General features: G+C 55.5%; 1 protein-coding gene across 1 annotated transcript in view; it reads right to left on the bottom strand.

Moving 5' to 3' along the window:
• Positions 1-4,958: 4,958 nt before the first annotated feature.
• WDR93 (WD repeat domain 93) overlaps positions 4,959-20,345 on the bottom strand; it is a 47,511-nt gene continuing 32,124 nt past the window's right edge. Inside the window, exons 9-17 of the mRNA XM_077774376.1 lie at positions 19,989-20,160; positions 18,530-18,600; positions 17,919-18,005; positions 16,587-16,706; positions 15,045-15,258; positions 13,293-13,356; positions 12,825-12,981; positions 12,307-12,505; positions 4,959-5,278 (exon numbers count right to left, since the gene is read on the bottom strand). Of these exons, the coding sequence (XP_077630502.1) occupies positions 5,182-5,278; positions 12,307-12,505; positions 12,825-12,981; positions 13,293-13,356; positions 15,045-15,258; positions 16,587-16,706; positions 17,919-18,005; positions 18,530-18,600; positions 19,989-20,160 (1,181 nt within the window). The 3' untranslated portion in view covers positions 4,959-5,181. The remainder of the gene's footprint in view (positions 5,279-12,306; positions 12,506-12,824; positions 12,982-13,292; positions 13,357-15,044; positions 15,259-16,586; positions 16,707-17,918; positions 18,006-18,529; positions 18,601-19,988; positions 20,161-20,345) is intronic.

Genomic DNA, 20,345 nt, shown 5'->3' with positions numbered 1-20,345 from the left:
GTCGACAGTTTCTTCTTCCTCTGCACCGACACGAAACTCCCTCCCCTTCTCCAAAGAATCACCGAGGGGAATCAAGAGGGTTTCTTGCCATCTTCAGCCCTCAAAGCACAAAGGCTCAGACCCTTTCCCCTTGCCCCCCAGTCCTGGCTTAGCCTCTTCTCTTTCTGGAAGGTCAGCCTGGGGCAGGAGGTGCTGTGTAGGAGAAAGTGGTAACAGGTGGAGTCTGTGCACTTTTCTTTGAACCTGGTGGGAGGTGGGTCAAGCCAAAGTATCTCTGTAGAAAATACCGTTTCTTAGTACTTCCTGTACATCATCAGGTCCTTAACACACTTGATACCCAAATAACGATTTTACTGAGGATCAGCACTGAGGCTCGATATGAATTCAGAATCCCTAGTTCTCACCCCTGGTCAGATTTTGCCGGCTCTGGGATCTGAGAGGCCACCAGCTCCGAGGACTCATTTCCTGCATCCCAAGCCCTTATTCCCCTTGTACCGGAGCTCTGTGCCCTGGGCCTGGGGATTTTCCCACCTGCCTTCACTCTGGTTTCTCTTCCAGATGGGCTAGGGACAGAAAATAACATTTTGTGAGTCGGTCCTGAGTTTACTGTGACCTCCCAGAGGCTGAGCTAGAGTGGAGAGGCTCATGGGGTTGCCTCCCGATCCACATTGCAGACCTGGAGCCACACTGCTGTCTACACTGCCAGGTTCAGATCAGGGATGTAATGCATGGGGATTCAGAAGGAAGCCCCCACCCGGAAGGAGCCTGGCCTGGTTCATGGGGGTCTGGTAAGCAGGCAAGCCTTGGGGGAGGAGTTGAGGTGCGACTAGGGGGTGTAGCTTCTGCCCAAGGGTCCCCCAGACCTCTGTGGAAACCAAGTTCTCCCCTCCTTGCTAAGCAATTTTGAAATTCAAGGCATAGCATTTGTTTTTTATAGTAGCTTTATTGAGATATAGTTTGCATACCTTAAAATTCAACCTTATAATTCAGTGGCTTTAGTACATTCATAGCAAGGCAGCCATCACCATTGTCTAAATCTAGAACATTTTCACCACAGGGGAAAGAAACCCTGTGCGCATTACCAGCGCCCCCCACCCCCAGGACCCCTCCTCCCACCCGGTATAGCCTTACCCATCTACTTCCTGTCTCCATAGACTGGCCTGTTCTGGACATTTCGTGTGACTGGAATCACACAATACGAGGCCTTTTGTGTCCGCTTCTTTCGCTTAACGTTAAGTTTTCAGGGTTTATCCGTGTGGCCTGGTGCGTCAGCCCAGTGACACTGCACTGCATGGATATACCACGGTTCATCTGTTTATCCGTCGGCACTGAGAGATTTGTTTTGAAACCACCTCGAGGATCATTTCCCGCGCGGGGCGCAGGCCGGGAGGGGCAGGAATTCGGAGTGCGCCTCACGCGTCCAGGCGCACGCACCCGAGCCAGCATTTGGCCGCAGCGAGTGGGATCCCAGAGCAGAGGCCCTGCAGGGGGCAGACCTCGCACCTCCGCCGATCGCCCCCCTTTCCCACACCTCGCCCCTCATCTTCCCTTCCCCTCCCGGGATCCTAACTGGAGCGGAGGGAGAAGTCTTTTCCCGGGGCCCGCCCAGTTTAGAAAATCTGTTTGCATGGCAAAGGCCCTGCGGTTTAGGATGGGGAATTAAAGTTATTAGCAAGTCTTTTCACAGATAAGTGCGACTCGTCGGCCAGCGCCCTCCCCTGCCGAGGGCCTCTCCTCCCTCTCGGAGCCCGGGAGCGGCCCACTGGTTATTAGCGCCTGGGTGTGAAGTTTCATTAGCGCGTCTCTGCTAATAAGACGGAGGAGGCGGACGGGAAGGGGTCTCCTCCCACCTCTCCCGCGCCTGCGCCCCCTTGCTGGGCCAGCGCCGCCCGCCCGGGCAGGAGAGCCTGGGTGCCCGGTCCAAGGCCCACGTCAGAGATCACCTTCCAGGTAGGTGACAGCATCGCTCGCTCAGTTCTCAGCACCTGTGAGAAGGGGCCAGTTGGTGGGGCCATTTTAAGGATGGGAAAGTTAAGCAAGGAGGCGGCTAACCGACGCGTGGGAGCCGAGGGTAGGGCGCAGCCTTGGACTGGGACCCGGATGTGAGTGCAGCGCCTGGGTGTCTCCCCTGGGGTGCGCGGTTGGGGCGACAGCTGAACGCCACCCTGTCCCTGGGACAGAGGGCACGTGGTGGCGCCTCACCTCACCTGGCTCCCTGGCAGGGCGCCTGCTGGAAGGCGGGAGCCAGAGCGTGCCATGCGCACGGGGTGCCCCACCGGGCCACCGGGCCGCCGGCCGCCGCGCTGCGTCCTTCCGAAGAGCCGCTGTCACAGCTGGCCGGGCCAGAGGGGCACCGGCGGCCACCGAGCGGTTGGCCAGCTGCGCCGGGCTCTGTGTCAAAGGCTTTCAACTCACCCTCTACCTTCAAGTCACCGTAGCCTCGGAGCGCAGGTGGGGCCGGCAGGTGCGCGCGCTTCTACCGATTTAACAGATCGGGACACTAAAGCACAGAAAACAGGGACTTTTTCACAAAGCGGGGTAGTACCTACCTGGCTGTTGGGGCGGCGACAGCGGTGGGTGGGAGTTGGCAAGTCAGGTGTTTGGAATAGGCCTGGCGGGCAAGTGTGTGTGCCGAGGCGTGTGAAGTAAGGCCCCAGCGCGCCGTGGCCACCAGTGCCGTGGCTGCCCGCGAACCTTCCGCTCGCTGAGCACAGATGTCGTTCCGCTGGGGAGGCTGCGCCCTGGAGGTGCTGGCTGGCCCCGTTCTAAGGCGGGGCAGCCAAGCGGACGGCTCCGTATTCAAGACATTGATTCAAGGACATGCTGCATGGGTCACAGTATGGACCCCGGGGCGGGGCAGGGGGAGGTGGTCCTGAGTCGTCTCTATCGGCCCGTCCTAGGGGAAGGACTGAAGGGCAGGGCCCTGCCTTGGGTGGGTCGCTGGTGAACCTGGAGGAGGGCCAGCCGGTGTCCCTCTGGCCACCGGATGACAAATAAGCAGGTGCATCCGAAGGGCGGGTGGGTGCGCCAGGATTCTGCAGGGGCCCGGATCTGGAGAACTGGGTGGCCCGGGGGCTGGGGACGGTCGCTAGCCCTAACAGCAAAGCCCCTGCTTGTCCCAGGGCGAGGCCAGGAGCTACGTTGCCCACCCCGCCCCCTGCATGTCATCCCTGCATTTGCACAACCCTGAGGGTGCTGCCTCCCAAATGTCGCGCCTTGGGTGCTCCGTCCACTCGGAGTAGTTTCAGCCTCCCCTGAGGAGACCCAGGGTTCTTCGTGCTTCTGCGGGGTTCCGTCACCCAGTGGGCAAGCTCCTCTTTGGGGGCCCAGCCGTGAGCGGGGCTAGAGCCGTGGGTCCCCAGCTCAGCTCGGCCCGGTTCCCTGGAGCCTTGCCAGGCCCTGGGTCCTCCGCCTTCCTCCCCCCTTCCCCCCCTTGTGTACCTGGCCTATGAGGCTCCTTGTGACTGCCCCAGCTCCCCTCTCCCCTTCCTGCCCTGCCCCCCACACACTAGCCGACGGGGAGGCGGCCTGGAGTTGGCCACACCTGACTTTGGAGAGGGTGGGCGGGGGCACCTTTTCTGCCTTCTTCCCCTGAGGCCTGGCATGTTCCTCTCTGCGGACAGCGCTCTCCCCTCCTTGGTTTGGGTGGGCACCACCTCCACGTCGCTCCAGGGATGGGCACGCGCCACGGGCCCGCACGATCAGCACCCGAGGGGCTCAGGCGTGAGAGCACGTCCGGGCCAGTGAGAAGCAGGCTCCGGACTTTGAAAGGGACACTGGCTGTGGGTGCTGTTGGCGGTCATGTTGCCACCCAGGCAGAGGGCATCAGAACAGAGACGGAGAGAGATTCCCCATGTTACCCAGCACCCGGACCCGGCTACTCAGGAAAGCATTGCTCCTGGAGTTTTACATTACATGAGCCAACCCTGGAGTTCGTTTGAGAGTTGGGTCTCTGACACGTGATGTTGGAAAAGCCCATTAGGACTTGATTCAGGCTGTTCCGAGCGGTGTGCCCTGAGCCTCCATTTCCCTTCTGTACAATGGGGATAGTGACGGTATCTACATCTCACAAGGTGGACTTGTAAAGCAGGCACATCACAGCAGGTGCCCCAGAAATGGTAGCCCTCTGTCGCATTTAGGGGGTGTGCAAGGCCAAGGCCATCATCCTGAGTTTCCTCCCTCAGAAGGGAGCGACCACGGTGCCTGCTGTGTAGAGGAACAGGATCGATTGTTGATTGTTGTAAAGCTTATTTCCGCCGCTGTTTCTGTTCCCGTGGTGGGGGGAGGGGCGGAAGCGCCTAGGGCGGGAACCTCTTCATCCAGGGACTTGCCGCCCGTCAGGACAGTGAGGAGCGCGTGTGACCCACGGGAGGAGATGGTGGGGACGCAAAAGGAGCTGCCTGTCCCAAACCCCGCGTGCAGTTGGCCACAGGGAGGCTGGGATGCGTCAAGCCCCTGCAGTTCCCAGAGGCGCCACATAGTGTCCTCGGAGAGGCGGGCCTAGGCCTCGAGCTGCGGGGACCCCTCCAGTAGGTTTTCCCGGGAAGGGCAGTTTCCAGAGAAGAGAGAGAGGCACCTCTCTGCCCCCATCCTGTCCCTCAGCCACGCCACCCTGCAGCCTCCCCCGCCCCCACCCTGGGGTCCCCGGCCACAGCTCCCGCCTGCCACCTCGCCTCTCAGACCTGTATGACCTCAGGCGGTCGCCCAACCTCTGAGCCTCCTCAGCCTCTCCGAAGCAATTCCAGAAGGGTCGAGGCAGCTCAGAGAGGGAGAGGAAGTGGGTGGGGAGAAAAGGGCCACAAGGTAGCCGGGGTGTCCTGGGGTCTTGCTCCTTTGAGCAACGCGGCTCTCCTGGGCTTAGAAGGCGAGGGTCCCTCACAAGGCCCGGGCCTGGGCCCTGCTGGGGTCTGGGTGGGTGGGCGCGAAGGGTTATACCCGCAGCAACCTCGGAGGCCGGAGACATTATCGCTGTTTATTGGGGTGACGTGTGCCCAGCCAGGGGCTCTGACAAGCGGCTTAGGGTTGCAGGCTCCCCGGGTCACCCCTTTCCCGTTGCTGAGGTCCCAGACTGCCCGCCGGGGCCCTGGGGCCTCCTGAGTGGCAGCCCTCCGTCACCTTGTCCCTGGACCCCAGAGCATCCCGGGGCGGAGCCGGCCTGTCCCAGGCTGGTGAGCGAGCGCGTCACTTCCTGGAGGTCTCTCTCTGGAGAAGCAGGGAGTACCTGCGGAGCCGCGTCCCGTGCTCCTGCTCCTTCACCTTCTTCTCCAGCTTCTGGAACCTGCGGGCCGCACAGGTGGACATGAGAGCAAACCGCTTTGTGCCGCGACATCCCCCTGCCGCCCGGCTCCCGGGTCCCCGGGGCCGACCTTGACCGCCCTGTGCTAATCGAAGAAGCCGTCCCGATGGCACGTCTGCGGCACGTCTGTGTCCCCGGGCCTCGGCCTGGTACTCGAAACACCTTTACTGCGTGACGACGGGGCCTGCGCTCTGAAGCACCCGATGGAAGGCGTGGTGCATGGGGACTTCCGGTCTGTGGCGGGACCACCGTTAGCCGCGTCAGAGTGCCCATGCTTCCGGGGAGTGGATGCTTCTCGAACATCTGCTAGTGTCACCGGCTGGACCCCAAGACCTGACCTTGACTGCCCACCTGCCTGAACTTACTGACCTTTGTCCTACATTCTTCCTTAAGCTCTTCTTTCCAGCTTCTCTCTTAACTCGGGCAAAAGACCCAAGGGCGTAGCGATGGAAGCCCGAACCGCCCCTCTAGCAATCACGGCGATGCCCGCACAGAGTTCTGGAAGCCCGGCTGAACAGACCAGTTTGACCTTAGCCTCCCCACTCAGGCCTGTGCTCCTGGACCGTGGGGTGACCCAGGGAGGGACCGGTAGTTACCTTTACTCATAATACCCAACTGTCCACTCCTCGGAGCAGCTCATCTCATTTAGGCGACATGTAAGGTACATGTGTAGACCTGTTTCCTTAGGGCGCGTGTATGGCCTCATGCCCATCTCTGCATACAGTGACAAGACTTCCCTAACCCTCCATGGAAGGAACCCACCCACCCCGGCTCTGGGAGTCACGGCTGTCATAGTTATTCCCCGTGATCTCCTCATTTGCTGCGAAGGCAGTTTCCCTTGGGCCACAGTTCACCTGCTGTAGTTTCTTTCTTTTTTTTTTTTTTTATGTTTTATTTATTTCTGAGAGAGAGAGAGAGACAGTGTGAGCAGGAGAAGGTCAGAGAGAGGGAGACACAGAATCTGAAGCAGCTCCAGGCTCTGAGCTAGCTTACAGCACAGAGCCCGACACAGGGCTCGAACCCACGAACTGTGATCATGACCTGAGCCGAAGTCGGACGCTTAACCGACTGAGCCACCCAGGTGCCCCCACCTGCTGCAGTTTCTATGTGGGACCCCCCACGGAGTGAACTCACATTGGTTTGGTTACCTAGTGACGGGCATGGGTGCAAGCGTGGGAAGGCCCCAACTGGCTAAAACAGCCCCGCTTCCCCCCCTCAGTTTTGTCAGGGTGACAGAATGAGAAGGACGTCTGTAATTCGAGGCCACAGACTGTCAAAGGGAGGAAGGTGGGAGGGACCCACCTGCCCGGGGAGCTCCTGGAAGAGAAGACCTTTGAGTTGGATCTTTTATAAGATGTTAATTTTTTGGAAGCAACAAATAAATGCACATTCAGTATGGGACACCCAGAGCAGCTCAGGATTCACCCCTCGTTCTGCATATGCCCGCTGTGAGCAGGGTGGAGGAGGCCGTCCCTCTGGGGAAGGGGTGTCCCTAGTGCCTGGGTTTCTGCCTTGGGAGCCTGCTGCGCACAGGATGTTAACCCACTTGGGCCACGCAGGAACAGGGCTACTTCTGGGGAGAGACACCATGATTGTGGCTTAGGATTTTTAAGGCTCTGCCTGCCAAGGGACATCCACGTGGAGATGTATCTGGTACTCGGTGCACTAAAACATTTTTATTTTTTTCATTTCAAAAAAATGTTTATTTTTGACAGAGAGAGGGAGGGGCAGAGAGAGAGAGAGAGAGAGAGAGAGAGAGAGAGAGAGAGAGAATGAGTGGGGGAGGGGCAGGGAGAGAGGGAGACATAGAATCCGAAGCAGGCTCCAGGCTCTGAGCTGTCAGCACAGAGCTTGATGTGGGGCTCGAACCCACGAACCGCGAGATCATGACCTGATCTGAAGTTGGATGCCTAACCAACTGAGCCACCCAGGTGCCCCTAAGTTTATTTGTTTTGAGAGAGAGAGAGAAGACCACAAGCAAGTGAGAGGCAAGAGAGAGAGGGAGAGAGAGAATCTGAAGCAAGCCCTGCACTGTCAGCTTGGAGCCCAACACAGGGCTCGAACCCACAAACCATGAGATTGTGACCCAAGCTGGAAACCAAGAGTTGGATGCTCAGCCGACCCAGCTACTCAGGTGCCTAGGAGAGTGTAACTTCTTGACCTAGGGGTTGTGAGTTTGAGTCCCACGTTGGGTACAGAGATTAATTTTAAAAATATCTTAAAAAAAAAAAACCAAAAAGCTGTCTAAGAGGCAGCTGGAGAGATGTGACCAGGGCAAGTTTTGAAAGGAAGCCCGAAGGTAAAGTCATTCGTGTGTTCCAGACTGCGTGGGTACAGGATCTACAACATAATGTTGGGGACAGTCTTTCTCGACGATCTGATGATAAAAATGGTTAGCCTCTTGGCCCTTGCAGCGTGTGTTAGGCAATGTGCTATGCAGACATGCAGCTGTCACCCATTTTACACACGGAGACACTGAGGCCCACCCTGTTACACAGCCAGAGCCCCCTGTCTGTGCCCCAGTCATACTGCAGAGCTTAGAGCTTGCACCCCGGATTTGAGGCGCTTTGCACCCGCCCCTCCGTGAAGCCCAAGGGAGAAGATGGAAAACTCCAGCTACCGGACACTCGAAACTTCTGTCTGGCTAGATGAGCAACCCCAAGTCCTCCTGTCCAGAGACACACCAGGAAAAATTATTCGCAGCACACTGACACAGAACTCTTAAAATGAACCCACGCGTGAGAAACATATCCAGGGCCAGCCAGGGAAGGAATGAGAGAGACGTATAGTACGTGTAACAGAAAGATGCTCAGTGTCCTTCGTTGCCTAATTAAAATCGCTGTGGGCTCTCTGTTCCTGCCTGCCCAGGGGGCCAGGTGCCCTGCGGACCTGGTGCCCGCTCATCCCAGAAACCCGCCTTCTGGCAGACAGGTGGGTGCTTGAACCCGGATCTCGCTGGGCTTTGTATTCCACAGGAATAAAGGGAGAGAAGGACAGAGAGAGACAAAGAGGAGAGGGACAGAGAGAGGAAGGGACACTGTTTCTGTCTGCTGCCCACTGTCCCGAAGTTTCTGCCTTGTGATCACGAATGACCCAGCCAGGGAGGGCAGACCCGGAAGCAGGGTGCGGCGCCAGCTGGGAGTGGTCCCTGGAGCCCGGGCTGGACGGGCACAGAGGCCAGTCCTTGGGGTGGGGGCGAGGGCGCGTACTTGCTGCTCACTGGCCTCCTTTTAAAGCGCCAAAGGCAGGTGCCCTTTCACACTGGCTATTTATGAAATAGTTTCACAAAACTATTTGTGAAAACAGTTTGGACAGATTATTGCAAGCCCGCAACTCTGAATCGATTGCCACATAAGCCACTGCCCTGAAATTTCACCCAGTTTTAGGGCCAAGGGAAGTGGTTTCAGACACGTGGAGTAAGTAGGGGAAAACAAGGTGGGATTGAAATATTTGGGACCTGTATGCATATCGGGGGTAAACAATAGGAACATGTGAGTGACAGAGGCTAGGTCTGGATGTTCAGCGACTTTTTCCCCCCAAAACTGCTATATGAAAAGTTTCAAAATAAAAATGTCAGAGCCAGGGCATGGGGGGCTACTTTTTGGGAAAGCCCCAGATATCAGACCTCAGAGCACATAGAACAGGAAAAGCCTTCTTTAAATCAGTTTTTCCCACTGTGTTGCTGGGAGCCGATGGGGAAATGGGCTGCCTGTCACAAGGGATGTAATTCGAACACTGTGATCAGGCCCAAGTAGAAGTTCCTTCAAGCTGGGCTGGCCCCAACCACACAGTGCAACCCCATCCCAGCTCCTGCTGGGTCCCAGTGAGAACTTCCCTGAGCTTTTCTGTTCCCAGGGCGGCCCTAAGCCCAGGCCACCTCCTCCCCCCACCAGCTGGTCAGCCCCAAGGACTCCAGCTCTCTCCCTGCTTCCCACTCCATCCCTCCCCGCTATGGGGCCACCCTACGGAGGGGCTCAGGTGTGACACCTGAGGGCTAAGCTCTGCGGACAGACAGGGAGGAAAGACTTCTGGAAAAGGCGATGCAGGCACACGGACTGCAGGGGGCAGGGCGGAAAGGCCAGCCCGACCACAGGGGAGTGGAGAGATTCATTGCAGACGCCCCCTTCCCACGGAAGTGACATCGGCATATTTCCAGGGAAATTTTTCTTAAAATTGAAGAATTAAGTTATATTCCGGAGTGACAGAAAGCCAGATTTAAAAGCTGAACACGAAACGTGATCTCGACTTCGTAAAAACGCCCAAGGAAAACCCTGAGGGAAGTGCACTGACCTACGAACAGCAGGGCTAGGGTTTGGGGTGACGGTCGTGGGTGGTTTCAATGTTCTCTTTTGCGTCGTCCTGTTTTCCAGATTTCCACAAGTGCATATAGAACTTCTATCAGAATAACGAATAACTTTTTTTTAAATTTACAACAAGGAAGTACCCTCTTCTGGTTGTAAGTTCCACCTGAAGCAGATTTCAGGGGCTCAGTAGGGCTCTGCACGTGTCCGAGTACTAATCCCCGCTCCTTGGCTGAGGGTTGGAAATGTCAGTCGGGGATTGGGGCAGCCTCAGTGGGCTGGGCCCCCCGGCCACCAGGCAGGAGGTGAGCCACCCAGCACTGGAAATGTTGGCCTTTGGTCCGTTCCCACAGGCCGGGTGGCCAGCTGGCTTTTGGGAGAAGTGGGAAGGCTCACCCTTTCCCAGCCGGAAAAAGAGGGCATTAAACTGCGAGACACAAATGGAAACGGGCTCCTGAAACACGGAGGTCCTCTGAGCCTTGTCGGGAAAGAGCTCCAGAGATGCCGAGCCACGACATGACACCCAGGAGAATAGCCTCACCGTAGCCATGACCTTAACTCATACCCTTGACTTTCTTTTTTTTTTAACCATTTCTAAAAATTTTCAAAAAAAATTTTTTTTGGTAGAAAAGCTGCAAACAGGGAAAATGCAAAAAAAAGAAAAAAGAAAAAAAAGCACACCTATGTCATCACCCAAATAGAACTGCTGTTACTATAGGTAAGCACGTGCCCAGCCTCCTCCCCGGATCAGGATCATAGTGTAAATAATATTGCATAACCTCTCCCCGTCTTTTGTTTGGAAAACTTTCCAACCTACGTAGAAGTTGCAAGTAGTACAGAGAGCCTGCAGCTGTAAGTCGCCGATTGTGAACATTTTGTCTGTCTGTCCCTCCGTCTCTTTCCGTGAGTATTTTCCTGGGTTTCACTGGTTGGTGACATTTTCTCTTCCTCTCTCTAAATGTTTTCCTGGTCTGTGCTTCAAAGTGAGCTGTAGACCTCTTGATGCTGCACCCTTAAATGCGTCAGCGGCCTCTCCTCAAAGTCACGCCATCAAGGGTCAAAATAAGAAACGGTGATGTGAAGAACTGCCGGATGCTCTCAGGGAATCCTTAATCAGGGGACGTGTCCACTGACCCCTCCTTCACTGTCCTCCCCGAGACCCACAGACCATCTCCCTCTCCTGATGAATGGGCTGCTTCCCTCCAGGAGATCCTGAAAGCCCCCGGGAACCCCCCACAGCCCAGGAACTACGGGCAGCAGGGAAATGCAGCCATGGGGGCCATTCACAGCGCCACCTCGCGGTGGTGTTTAGAATTCGCCCCGGCACGAACTGGAATTAACCCAGCATCCTTCTCGCACCTACCAAACGGCACTTGACACGTATTATCTCTGGGACACTATAAAATCTGAGGGCTGGGTACCATCGAAGTGTCCACAGCACAGCCTGGCGCACTTCAGGTGTTCAACACACCTGTTTTGAACAAAGGAGGAAACTGAGGCTCTCAGAGGTGAAGGCACTAGCCCAGGGTCTCTCAGTTGGGAAGGGGAGGCATCGGATTTCAAGCCTGAGTATCCTGGCCATTCCACTTCATTCCTCTTGAGGAGAGTAAATAGGAAAAGGGGAGATGGTCGTAAAGGGATATTATGAGGATTGAAGAGATCACAGGGTCTCAGAAGATTCTGGAAGGGAAGGGGCCACCAGAGTGCCCTCTCTGAGGAGCATCCAGGGATCTGCTGGTAACCCCTCCTGCCTGAAGTATAGGGTGCAATCATGACGGAAACCATCAGCAAGAATTTGCAAACTGCCAGAGATTTGTGGCAGATGGATTAGAAGAGGTTCCTGCTGGGGCCCCTGGGGGGCTCAGTCGGTTGAGCGTCCGACTTCAGCTCAGGTCATGATCTCGTGGTTCGTAAGTTTGAGCCCCGCGTCAGGCTCTGTGCTGACAGCTCGGAGCCTGGAGACTGCTTTGGATTCTGTGTCTCCCTCTCTCTCTGCCCCTCCCCTGCTCATGCTCTGTCTCTCTCTCTCTCTCTCTCCCCCTCAAAAATAAATAAACACTAAAACATTTTTAAAAAGAGAGAGAAAGAGAGACCTGCTTCTCCAGAGCAGACAGAGCACAGCTCCTTATGCTTTTACAGCAGAAAGGGCCGCAGGCAGAGCCTCCGCGGGCCTGGAGTTCACAGGAGAGAGACACGTGGCCAAACCATTTGTCCAGACAATAGATAAAGCAAAGGGGACTTGGATCAGGGGCTGGTGACCAGTTTCAATAAAGGGCCAGATAGCAAATGAGGTGTGCTTTATGGATCACGTGGTCTCTGCCATCACTAAGTCATGAGCAGCCACGAATGAGATGTAGCAAATGGGCCAAACCCGGCCCACGCCTTAGGCCCCCGTCTTCCATGACTGGTGTCTGATCATCCAAATACAGTTTTACAAAACCAAAGAATCGAGAAAGCGGGAAGACAAGACAGTCTTGACGAGGAGAAAGCAGCGACTGGCGGTCCTTCTTTACCAGCCTGAACCCACGGCTCCCTTTCCTACCAACCCGCTCAGGAAACCAGAGTGTGGCTTCCGGGCTACGATATGGTGGGGTCCCCTGTGGAAGGGGCGATCGAAATGCCGGATGGCCTTGCCACCGGACACACTCCCCTGGTCCTTAATCCAGAGACAACCCCAGGAGCAGGACGGGAAGCAGACCAGGACCCTACCTCTTCTGGAGGAAGATCTCGCATCTTTTCTCCAAGGGCAGCGCCTGGGCGAAGGCCATGCTATCGGTCATGTCCGTTTGTGGAACGGTGCCAGGGTTACAGATGTTTTCCAGGAGTGGATAGGCCTTGAGATTAAAATAGAAAATAGAATTCTGGATGTCCTTGGCGTCCTCGGATTCAATTTCGTCAGGATGGTCCCCTGGGATGAAACAAAGACACGGCATTTTTAGAGGGTTGCCCTTCTCTGTGGGCCGGGTGGGCACCTGGGGGTGACTCTCTGCTTGCAAAGGCTGGGCCATCGGCGCTGAGCTGTGAGGGGCTCACTTGATCGGGGGCAGCAGGGGTCTCTCGGGAACCCCGTGTTTTAGCTAAGTACCTCGTGAGGGGCTAAGCAGCAGCGTCCTTTCAGCCTGTGGCTCAGGGTCAAAGAGCGGGGAAGAGGTGGGGGGCGTCACCCTGTGCTTTGGGAAGGGACCGAAGCAAGGCAAACAGCAGTCCCCAGAGCCCCCCTCCCATACCTCGGAGCAGGAAACACGGGTGGTTCAAAGGCACAACAAACACGGGCTTCCAGGGCACTGCCAGACAGTAGGTTCTGGGTGGAGCAAAGGCACAGATAACCTGAGGCTTGGCCACATCCATGAGCTGCACGGAGCCATTCCTGGAAAAGGTCAGCACCTGGCAAGCAAAGAGATGGTGACGGGGACTTCTCTGTCACGCCTGTTTGGAGTAAGAGAAGCAGCTGGACATAAAGACCAGCAACAGAGAGAACTGACTTGCTTGGGGAGCAGAGAAACATGTGTTAACTTCTCTGGTGAGCCCAGCATCAACGGGCCGTCTTCAGGTGCAGTGCCTGATCACCTGCTCTCGCGTCCCCGTGCGCCCCACAGCGAGTCTAGTGCCTCGCACTTGACGGGCCTTCAACAAACAGGTTTTGAAGGGAAAACAAACCCACTTGCTGACGAGGAGGGAGGGCGTGGAGAACCTACCATGCCGGGTAAGGCTGGGACCGGGGCCACTGCACAGATGGCTTCATCCAGGTTCTTTACGGGGCTGCGGGGAACCAGACACACACGTTCGTCCTGGGTGGAGTTAAGGCTGTGCTACCTCTCCTGGGCCTGACCCAGGAGAGAGTCTTGTAAATAAGCATCAGGAGACATGTTAGAGACGGTTCATAGTAGCAGACACAGGGAACAATCGCATGACCCCCTGGTAGGAGAATGCCTTGTTGTGATATATTATAGGATGGGATGCGGTAGAGCCAGGAAAATACAGCCTGCATTCGCCAACATGGGCGACTCTCCTGAACAAGTTACAGAATAAACAGACCCAAGAAACAAGCTAGAGAATACACAGCATAGGATTCCCTTTACAGATTCCCCAAATAGGCACAGCCAATGTGTTCCTGGGAGTTACATGTGGCTAATTCTTATAGGAAAGCGAAGGAATGAATGATGAATTTTGGAAAACGACACTGTCGATTGGAAAAGAAACTGGCCATGGTATTTGGCAGCGACTCCCATCAAAAGGTGGAGTCAGTGTCTCCACTGCTTGACTGCGGGTGTGGCCACGTGCCGTGCTTTGTCCAGTGTGATAGGAGCAGGGGCTTGGAAGGTGTGCTGTGTGGTTGCCCTGGCTTGCGGAGGGGACCCCTCAGGCTGTGGGGCGTTGGAGGCTGAGACGGCCCACGGGAGCCACCACGGGGAAGAGAACCAAGTGTCCTGGCCAATGGCCACCCAACTGCCACCTATGCAAGTGGGGCCGTCCCAGACCATCCAGCCCCCAGCCCAGCTGCTAGAGCCTAAGCAAGACTAGTGGAACAACTGGCCCAAATTGCTGACCTGCGAGATCAGGGGCTAAATAATGACTGTTTCCTTAAGCCATTAAGCTGTGGTATGGTTTGTAATATGTACAGCCACGATTACTAAGGGGGTCACCTCTGGGGAAGAGAGAGAAGGGTGTGACCAGGACAAGCACACAGAGAGCTTAACTGACTTGGAGATGATCTATTTCTTTTTTTTTTTTTTTAATGTGTGTTTATTTTTGAGAGAGAGAGATGGAGGGGGTGGGGGGAGAGAGAGAGAGAGAGAGAGGCAGAGGGAAGAGAAGAGAGAATCCTTCCCTGTCAGTGCAGAGCCCAATGTAGGGCTTGAATCCATGAACCTGAGATCATGCCCTGAGCTGAAACCAAGAGCTGGATGCTTAACCGACTGAACCACCCAGGCATCCAGGAGATGATCTATTTCTTAAGGTTCATGATGGTACAAGGTAGTTTCTCTCACCCTCCCTCTCTCTCCCCCACTCTTTGTATCTCTCTCTATATAGACACCCAAATACATATACACATACATCTATACTATATATAGTGTGCATACATATATGGTGTGTATACAGCTATACCCTAGATATACACACGTACATATTATACAGCTCATTTGCACACATAAAGTATTTTCACAGCTTAAAAAAGAAAGAGACACTTGAGACCATTTAAAACAGGGACTCTCCAGGAAACTGTCATTTTGGCAGAAATGACACTCTGGTCATGCGGGACACGAAAGCTGTCCTTTGTGCCACCGCACAGCTTTGTGAGACGAGTTTTACATTGGCACGTATGAAGGACAGGGGACGCGGGAGCTCACAGCAGGGTTGCCGACTGCGGAGCCTGTGGACTCCAGCGGGGGAGCCGGTCACTTCCGTCCGGCAGATCATTTGCCCCATCCTGCGCCCAGGCCACCGACCTCTCAACCAGCACACTGATGGTGGGTTCCCGGGCCCCCCTGGCCATCACCAGATGGAGGGAAGAGTCTGTGCACAGCACCACACATTGCATCTGGGACTTCACAGGCGCCTCAGGATACACGTTCTGTCCCTCGTGGACCAAGTAGTGTTTTAGGAAGTGAATGCTCTGGCAGGAACATTCCTCGGGAAGAGCGACGACCCCAAGAGGGAAACCTGGAGAAACAGCCGCACAGGCAGGTCAGCAGAGGGGGCGCGCGGCTGACGCAGTCGTGGGCGCACGGTCTGTGACCAGCAGGCACATGAGGGATGTGAAGGCAAGAGCCAGCAATGAGAGTCTTCTGAAAGTGAAACCAGGAACCCCCCATGCCCAGCGGGAGAGAAGAGCCCCCCTTCTAAGTAGGCAGGGGACCGGGGGACGGGGAGGACCAGCCCCGGGGAGAGGGCCAGAGTCAGCACTGGGCCAGAAGGGGCAGTGCCCTGCCGGGCGCGGAACCACAGGTCAAGGTGTATCAGAGAGGAGGCGATCTCAGAAGGAGATGGGGGTGTGTGTAGTCAGACAATATCCAGAATGTATCCATATCCAGACAAATGAAAACAAACTATTGAGCAAGTGAATGTGAAATTAATGAGCATTCTTCAGCCCTTTCAATGCCTTTCGCTATTGTAAGGAGGCTGTGGGTGAGGAACTAAAATTCAAGAGGGCGGGTAGTGTTTATGTCCCTACTATGTGGGCAGAGTGCCTGACGACCACTGAACCCTTCAGATGGAAATAGCCCAAGCGAGGAAGGCACTCCCCTGACTTGGCCCCTGAGATCGCCAGTGAGCAGGGCACTCTCTCTGGTCCTCACCCGCGCACTGGCTGGGAGGGCTGCCCAGGGAAGACAGGCCACCTCTACGCTCAGATGGGACACGCGTCCAATTGTAAAGTGACAAACCAGTGATTCAGTCATCACGTCTAAAACAGTTTGGTAAGAGGGAGCCAATCGCTTAGAGGCCGATCAATTTAGGGAAACTAGATACCACCGATTTTCTGCACCTACAGAGCTGGAGCCAGGACCCTGGGACCCCAGGACTCTAGCAAGGAGCCACCCACCCTGAATGGCTGCTGGTCTTGCACTGGCCACCCTATAGGTCTCTTAGCTTCAATACCAGTGGGGTTCTTGCTGACCCCGGTGGGGGGTGGAATCGCAGGAAGGAAGACTCGCTTATTTTGAGAACTTGGGGGCTGGTGGGGGGGCGGGGCAAGGCTGCCATGATATCACATGCTGTGCTGGAAGACACTTCCTCACCCGAGTGCTCCAGGGCGGGGCACGGAGGGAGCACTGAGCAAATACACGGGGATTGGGAGGTATCAGCACGTACTGTGTTCAATGAGTGTCTGTCTAATGAATGAATGAGGGGAAGGCGGGACCAACTCCCCGGGTTGACTTCAGAACACAGAGTAACTAACAGAAGGCCCAGAGCCTGCAGGAATCTCAGAGCTCCCCAGAGGCTCATTACCCAGAGTCCCGTCCAGGGGTCAGGCAGAGGTGGGGGCTCACCTTCGGCCAGGTCCCACAGCGTGAGCACGCCGTCCTCACAGGCCAGCACCAGGTAGGAGCAGCCGAAGCTGAGCCGCGAGGCGGTGATGGGCGCGGCACAGGGCCACACGCCCTCCGGGTCTAGTGGGGAGGACAGCACTCACGAGGCGCCCCCCACCCCGCCGCTGCACCTGCCCACCTCCTCCACCCTCACAGCTCGAGGCCCAGACTCGTCTGCCCGTCTGGGACATGGGCAGGGGTGCCTGCTGGGTCCTCTGCGGCCCTCCCGCCTGCCTCAGGATGAAAGAGCAAGTCACACTGCTATTTGGCTGATGCTAACACTGAATAAGTACTCGCCAGGTGCTAAGCACCCACTAGCACCCGTATTTCACAGATGAGGAGACTGAGGCAGAGAAGTGACCTGCCCAAGGTCAGAGCCAGTCAGTACAGAGGTTGTGATTAGAAGCGATGCTGCCTGAGAGAGTGTTGGGAGGAGACAACATTCTTCCTTTGTACATTTTCAAACGTTAAAGGAGAATTCTAAAGAATAGCATCCATGTACAGCTCATGGAATTACCGCAAAGCGAACCTGCTCCCATAACCGCCTCCACGAATTTGTAAAAACCAAACAAAGACCACTAAGGGGTGGTCCTAAGTGCCTTTCAATTTCAAAGAGCTTTCACATACAGAAACCCTCTGGATTTTACGATCCACGCCAAGCACGTGCAGCCAGCAGGGACGGTGTGATGAATGAATGAGCTCTGTGTTTCAGATGAGAATACAGGATTGGGGGCATGCAGTGACTGCCTGAAACTACACAGCTTGTGGGCTGCTGGGCCGGGGCTGGATCTGGCCCCCGATGCCAAGCCTCTTGTTACCTCAGTGGCCAGAGGAGCCCTGTGGACCTGACCGGGCTTTCTCCCTATCAGCCTATTCTCTTTAAGAAACGTGACCATTCAGGGGTGCCTGGGTGGCTCAGTTGCTGAAGCGACCCATTTTGGCTCAGGTCACGATTTTGCAGTCTGTGAGTTCAAGCCCCGCGTTGGGCTCTGTGCTGACAGCTCGGAGCCTGGAGCTGCTTCAGATTCTGTGTCTCCCTCTTTCTCTGCCCCGCACCTGCTTCTCTCTCTCTCTGTCTTTCAAAAATAAATCAATGTTAAAAAATTAAAAAAAAAAAAAGACGTGACTGTTCAGAGACAGAGCCTTGCGCTCACACCACAGCCCCTGAGCCCACTGCTTCTGCCTGCACAGCTCTGGTCCCCTAAACTCCCCTAAAGTGACGTGTCAGTCACGTGCTCCCAGCTAAGCAGAAGGACATGTTCTCAGGCAACTCCCATCTCAGCAGCCAAGTACCGACTTTATCCTTGAGAGTTCGGTTCAGTGAATAGAGGAAGAAGTTGTGACTTCCAGTCCAGTGTATGCCAAGGACACAGGCTACCCCTGGGAAAGAAGAGAGGAAAGGGGCGTCACGCGAGGCAGCTGGGCACTCCCTGGTTTGTGTGGAAGGTGTTTGCCCAAGAGGAGGTCGGTTTGAAGTCAAAGGTGGTGTGTTCTAATGGGCAGCGCCCAACGGAGGGCTGAGCCTCCTGGGGAGGAGGGCTGAGCACCCCCGGGGGGCTGTTCGCACGGCCAGCTCGTCTTCCCGGGTGAGGAGGCCGGTCACAGTGCCCATCGTCTAGGTAATTCACGTCCCCGTGGCTGTCAGTGTCTTAAATCCCATGTTCTACAGAATGAGTTCGTGTCCAGAGCGGCCCGGCAGGATATGTGTCAGACCCTCCTCTGTGGCCGGTACTCCCTGAAGACCACGCGGCCTCCGTTATCAGGGAGTCTGGGCTGGGGCACCACGCGTCCGGACACCGTTACGTGGCGACCTACTTTCCACCTCATTCCCTCCCAGCACGCAGGGGTCGCTGGGGCGAGTGGACCACCTGCCCAGGATACCCACCTGCGTCGTGTTCGTTTACCTGGGGAGCTCTTGACGTCCGCTGGCGTGGCGGTTATGCAGCTAGGAAGGAGGAAGTAGAACGTGGCCGTACTTGGGGGAAGAAGAGAGACACTAGTCAGCCATGGCAGGCTCTCTGGCAAGGAGAGACCCTGGCAGAGTCTTGGTACTGAAACCAGAAATGGGTCCTTAGGATGGGCCTTCCCAGGGGTGCCGGGCCATGCGGTGAATCACGTGGTATGTGCTGGCCCTGGTGGCCGCAGACCTTGGGCGTTGGTGAGGACAGGGGCAGGCCGAGCCGCGAGCGTCACTCCCAGGCTGGGAAGGGCACCCAGCACCCAGCAGAACCTTCTCTGTCCTTGGGGCAGATCCCTCAGCAGCCAGACTTGGCTGCTCCCTTATGCTGGGGGCAATCCAACCAGCGTGTGCTAAGTCTGCTGTCCTTAACAAGGAGAGCCAACCGATTTCCTGATTTACAGAGTTTGTAGCTTCTTGCGGTATAAAGCCTCCCACCACAGACATTACCAGCAGTTTAACTACTAGCCTGCAAAATTCGTAAATACCCAGCTAGGTCCTCACTGGGGCTCCGGTAGCTTAGCTGCGAGGAGGGCGCAGCCCTAGGAGTTTGTGTCCCGAGGTGAGAAAATTCAAGGTGCACTTGACAGCAAAATGAGAGGTTTCTCTTCCCGTGTGAAGCAAGAAAGTTCCTGAGCTCTAGGGTAGCTGTGAGGAGAGCCGCTTCCTAAAACCAGCTCCACCAGCTCCTTCAAAGCGTTGGGCTAGGTTTTTGCAGTCACAGCAGGGAATTGCTGAGCCCCACCTGCCGCCTGAGGTTTCAGAATAAGGTATTCTAGTAATTCTGTGTAATCTGTTACATTTAGAAAGACTGGATGGGAATGAAGGAAAATGTGAATAGTGGTGACTTTTTTTAAAAATTTTTTTATTAAAAAATTTTTTTTTAACATTTATTTGTTTTTGAGACAGAGAGAGAGAGAGGGAGACACAGAATCTGAAACAGGCTCCCGGTTCTGAGCTGTCAGCACAGACCCCGACACGGGGTTCAAACCCATGACCGCGAGATCATGACCTGAGCCAAAGTCAGACGTTTAACCGACTGAGCCACCCAGGCGCCCCTACTGGTGACTTTTAGTTCTGTCTTTAGGATCTTCTGTGTCTAGATAATCGGGGTGGGGGGGGACTTTTTTTAAAGAGAAGACACACATAAAAGTGTAAAATAAACTCTACTTTTCGTCTCATAGATGTCTATTCCCTCTTTGAAATCCGCCTGATCAGTCTCTGTTCTAACTCTCTTTGAAGAATCTCCACACACCTTTTCAAAACCCTCTGCTGAAAATCCCCCAAACCAGAAAGAGCTTTTAAACTGAGGATTAATTCAAGTGCTTGGGTGGATTCCTGCGAGTGTCCAGCCCCTCCCCCCACCCACCCCGGCTGCCGGGAGGCGGGGCCTCCTTCGCGCTCACCTGAGCCGCTCCTCCTCCCACTCCCCATCCAGGTGCTTCTTGAACGAGGCTTTGAAGATGGCCGCCTGCTGCTCCCACTGAATGTCCTTGATGAAGTGGTTCTGCCCTGAGCCCAGCCCATAGCAGTCCTCTATCCTTGCAAAGACTTCCAGGGGGCTCTTAAAGGTGGTACCTGGGTGGAAAAGATCCCAGAATCGGTCAGACCATGGGACTTCCCCCTTCCTGATTTTTCCCTTCCTTCTGATAGACCTCCCTTTCCAAAGGAGAATCACCAAGAACAAAGCCCACAAAACACAAAGGAGTTGGTTACTCAGGTTTATTTTAGTCCGGCCGGACAGCCCCTCCTGAGCACCTGAA

The sequence above is a fragment of the Crocuta crocuta genome, unplaced genomic scaffold (assembly GCF_008692635.1).
Source record: "Crocuta crocuta isolate KB4526 unplaced genomic scaffold, BGI_CrCroc_1.0 scaffold7, whole genome shotgun sequence".
Taxonomy (NCBI): domain Eukaryota; kingdom Metazoa; phylum Chordata; class Mammalia; order Carnivora; family Hyaenidae; genus Crocuta; species Crocuta crocuta.
This window is presented reverse-complemented; position numbering and strand designations above follow the sequence as displayed.